Genomic DNA, 4,873 nt, shown 5'->3' with positions numbered 1-4,873 from the left:
TTGCTTGCCAGTCCCAACAAATGCGCCACTTGTTGCATTCTTTGGGTACATTAACTTCTCCTGCACACACGTCGTGTTTTTTAAGGGACAAAATGGATCGAGTGATCCATCGTTAGTCGGTTTGGTGGTAATTGATATTAAACTTAGTAAGGAGGATCACAATATGATCTCCACAACTGCAATTGGAGGGATAAAAACTACTTAATATCATAATTGACTCCCAAGCTAGCTAGATTAGACGGTTTAATGAGCCAAATACTGATGATGAAAATAATAAATAAAAAAATCAAGTCAGTCTTTTTTTTTTAATAACAAATATATTATATATTAATATAAAAAAAAAATATAAGAAAAGATTCGGAACAACCAAGAGTAGTAAAAGTTAACTTCATTTTGTTAAACCGGATTAAACTAAACTCTCCAATTCTTTAGGTAGTTTATCAAAACAATCCTAAAATAATCATAACAGACGATCATTCTTCTCGAGCGCAACCTAGCGAACCCGCGTACAGGTGCGGAACTAAATTACAAAAAATAAATAGAATAGTGATAATCTGCATAGAGCAGAACAGTCTGAAAACTATTACGAGGATCGAGACAGATAAGCACCTGGTACCGAAAGTGGAGGCAAACCCAACCCTCGAAACCTGACATTCACTCATATTGAGTCCATATCCAATTAATTAATCAATTAATTCTAAATAGAAATCTAATTAGCCTTTTATTTTATTTGATCACTTAATCAATTAAGATTCCTAATTAATAAATAGCTAATATAATTATATAAAAATATTTTCCCACATAATATTATTGTAATATCATAAAATATTCCAACAAATAAATCTTCTTTAGGTTGAAAACTAGCACTTAAAACTCCTAAGCATGAGGAAAAAACCCCTCATAGTTTCAACCAAATGAAAAATATTAAGACAAGCGAGAGGAGCCTTTCAAATCTTTAATCTATCTTTATGAAAATCAATTTTTTGTAGTTAGAAAATCAACACTTCACACTTCTCAAAAATATGGCTAATAAAAACAATTTAATCAAACTTCAGTTTTTAGGTTCTATAATTCAAATTTTGTTTCATCTTTAATTTTTTTTACCATTAATTTTAGAAGATAATTACACATGAATAAAAAACAAACGAAAAATATTATTTTATTTGATCACTTAATCAATTAAGGTTCATAATTGATAAATAGCTAATATAATTATATAAAAATATTTGCCTACATAATATTATTGGAATATCATAAAATATTCCAACAAATTTAAATAAATCTTCTTTAGGTTGAAAACTAGCACTTAAAACTCCTAAGCATGAGGAAAAAACCCCTCATAGTATCAACTAAATGAAAAATATTAAGACAAGTGAGAGGAGCCTTTCAAATCTTTAATCTATCTTCATGAAAATCTTTTTTTTAGTTAGAAAAATCAACACTTCGCACTTCTCAAAGATATGGCTAATAAAAACAATTTAATCAAACTTCAGCTTTTAAGTTCTATACTTCAAATTTTGTTTCATCTTTAATTATTTTTACCATTAATTTTAAAAGATAATTACACATGAATAAAAAACAAACGAAAAATAAATTGCGTCACTAACTCTTTTGAACGTCTAACCTTTCAAATTGAAAGAATAATTTTATTTGGAATTTGTTTTTTTATTGATGTTGTCTAGTATTATAATTTATTTAGATAACAAATAAAAGTCAATTGATTTTATTTTATATACATAAAGTACTCAAAATTATATTGTTGAAAAAATTACTACATCCAAATTCCAAAATATCTATATATGTCCCATTTGATCAACAAAAAAAATGTGACAAGGCCACATAAGATATACGCACGTACGGAAATACTACTAGCACTAAATAAAAGTTTTATTTTTCTCCTTAGATTTTGGTGGCAGAATATAGTTTACCTTCACCAAAGTCACCAACCAAATGAGAGAACAAGAAGCTCACTCTTCATTCATTCATTCATTCTTCTACTTCTGAAAAAAAGAAGCCTTTCCATAAATTCCATGCTTATCCTATTTCCATTCATTTGATTCCAATCAATTATTATTATATAGTGACTCTTTTTACAAGTGTTACCACTCAATTGAAGGAACAAGTTGAATTTCCCTTTCAATACATATACTAATACCATATCCTATCCAAAGTATTATAAAATCAGTGTGCCAACCAAAACCACTCTCTCCAACATGTGAATCCCCACAAACAATATTAATTTAATCAAACAATAATATATAGTTTCCCCACCATTATATCAAATATTTCCTTCCTCTTTAACTTCCAGAACTTTCTTAACAAAGAACCCACTTGCTATTCATAGAAAGGATTAATCAACTAATCAATAAAATAACACAATATTGCTTCCAAGATGTCTAGAATGTTCTTAATAATACAATTTTTTTAATATTAATGTTTCTCACTATAGTTCACTCTCTCTTTCTATATAAACCTTCACAACACTTCCTCTTATAGCTTTCTTCAAATATAGGTAAGACACCTCATCAAGTTCTTATTCAACTGTCTTAACTAGTTTCCATATTTCTTCTTTCACTAAAAATTCCCAAATTTTCAATGCTTCATTTTTTTACTTTTTTTCTTTCAACTTCTTTGAATCAAGCTCTTTCTCTTAATAAGCTCATTTTCACTTCTTTTAAACCCCCCCTCTATTTTAACTTCTTTTAAAACACTCAAAAATTAATTTTCTGCTGCGACTTTCTTTATTGTTTTCGAGCAACCTGATCGTGATAAAATGAACTATTTGTACCCGGTGAAAGAAGAGTATTTGGAAATTGAAGCAACATCATCGTCGGCGTCGACGACATATGAAAGAGGAAGTGATGAGGGATCAATGGTTGTTATTCCACGGCCAATGGAGGGACTACATGAAGTAGGACCACCACCATTTCTAACCAAGACTTATGATGTTGTGGAGGACCCCACAACAAGTCACATAGTTTCATGGAACAGAGATGGTGCTAGCTTTGTTGTTTGGGATCCAAATGCTTTCTCAAGAGATCTTCTTCCTAGATACTTCAAACACAACAATTTCTCAAGTTTTGTTAGACAACTCAACACTTATGTAAGTATTCTTCTGTTTGATTAAGATTAGGATTATGATTTCAATTGTATAGATAGATACACATTTATCCCAATTAATCAACCAATATCATATTTTCTTTAATCCCACAAGAAAAGTTGTGATATTGACCTTAATTAATATTAGTTGACTGTCCTGTTAGTATATTTCAGTTAGCAGGAACATTGCATATAATATACAGGGTCGGGTTTGAACATAATACTCCAACTATATTATATAATAAGTTTGGGTCATTTTACATTACTTCTATATTTTGCTTAAGTTTTTTAGTAATATTTTAGCTTTTAAAAAAAAGTGCATTAAAAATATATAAAAAAATATGTTTAGTATTTTGACAAAAAAAAAACGTTTAGTTAATCTTAATTGATAGAAGAAAAAAAAAGATATTTTACACGATTATTATCTAATTATAGTAAAATAATTGAATTATTGTATAAAACGTTTCGAGTGTATATTTAACTTTTCAACTCAGCAGATATTTTCACTATTTAGTTGCTTTATAATATTTCTTTCTATTAATTAACTTATTTTTTAATATAGTATTATTGAGTAAAAAAATAAAATATTTGTTCTATCTTGAAGTGGACTCTGTTACCATTTCTCAACACTCTATTTTTAAGAATAGATGCCCAGTCCTCCACAGAATTCATTAAATCCCAGCATAATTTCAAATTAGCAGCTTCATTGATAGTAATAAGAGATCTCAATCCAAGCCCTCCTTCTTCATAAGGTGCACAAACTTTTTTCCATGCTACTGTGACTAACTTCTTTTGACTAATATCACCACTCCAGATAAAGTTCCTGGTCCAAGATTCAATGGATTTGAGAATAGATGAGGGCCAAGAGTAGATTGTGATGCTGTAGATAGCCATACTTTGAATCACTGACTTCACTAATTGCACTCTACCGGCTATTGATAATAAAGAAGTCTTCCAAGCTGAAAGTTTAACTTTGATTTTATCGGCAATGGATAGAAATAACTAGCTTTTGGCCGGATCTTGTTATTGGCTTTGTTCTTAGGTTTTAGTACTCCTATGTACTTTTTCCCCGATGTGGGTAGAGTACGTCTTCTACATTTTCCTCCCATTTCTCTGCTTATTAATATATTTATCACTTTCTTTGCTGCTTAAAAAAAAAAAAAAAAACTGAGAATGAATGTGGTGATGGTGGGGCAATGTTGAAGACAAATAAAATATAAACCTTTTAAGTTTAGTGTTTATTTAATTTTTATTATATTTTTAATCACTATAAAATAATTTTTCAAGGACTAAAAATATAATAAGGATTAATTTTTCAAAATACAAGTTAATTTAATAGTACTCCAAACCAAAACTAAGTGCATGATAATTTTTCATAGATTAAAAATATATTAAAAATTAAGTAAGAATTAAACTTAGAAAGTCATCATTTTATAGAAATAAAAAAAAAACATATTTAAACTTTTATTTTATTATCGATATTATTATTTTGTTAATAATCATTAGAAACCAAAAAAGGGAAATGAAAAACCCAGAACACGGGTTGTCTTCAACATTGCCCCACCATCACCACATATATTTAACTCTAAGACTATGTTTGAATTGGTGGTATGTGGTGGAATGAAATAGAATGAGAAGGTATATAATAAAATTTCATTGTTTGGATTTGCAAAAAACTAATGGAATGAAACCCAATGGAACCAATTTCATTCTATACCACTCAATCCTTCAATTTTTCATTCCTCCCAATTTGGAGGGTATCCAATAGAATGGA

General features: G+C 28.9%; 1 protein-coding gene across 1 annotated transcript; it reads left to right on the top strand.

The window, feature by feature from the left end:
- The first annotated feature begins 1,898 nt into the window (after positions 1 to 1,898).
- On the top strand, positions 1,899 to 4,207 carry LOC123889919 (heat stress transcription factor A-2c-like). Its single transcript, XM_045939433.1, has 2 exons — positions 1,899 to 3,103; positions 3,914 to 4,207. The coding sequence occupies exons 1-2, from the start codon at positions 2,774 to 2,776 to the stop codon at positions 3,968 to 3,970; spliced, it is 387 nt and encodes a 128-aa protein (XP_045795389.1). The 5' UTR covers positions 1,899 to 2,773; the 3' UTR covers positions 3,971 to 4,207.
- Positions 4,208 to 4,873: the final 666 nt, after the last annotated feature.

Source organism: Trifolium pratense, linkage group LG6 (assembly GCF_020283565.1).
Source record: "Trifolium pratense cultivar HEN17-A07 linkage group LG6, ARS_RC_1.1, whole genome shotgun sequence".
NCBI classification, from domain to species: Eukaryota; Viridiplantae; Streptophyta; class Magnoliopsida; order Fabales; family Fabaceae; genus Trifolium; species Trifolium pratense.
The sequence above is the reverse complement of the archived record's forward strand: the minus strand, read 5'-3'. Positions and strand labels throughout refer to the sequence as shown.

Bases quoted from the DNA above. Each gene is read 5' to 3' on its own strand.
- LOC123889919 (XM_045939433.1), top strand. From the start codon at position 2,774: ATGAACTATTTGTACCCGGTGAAAGAAGAGTATTTGGAAATTGAAGCA. The intron at 3,104-3,913 runs GTAAGTATTCTT...TCACCACTCCAG, and splicing joins TTAGACAACTCAACACTTAT to ATAAAGTTCCTGGTCCAAGA.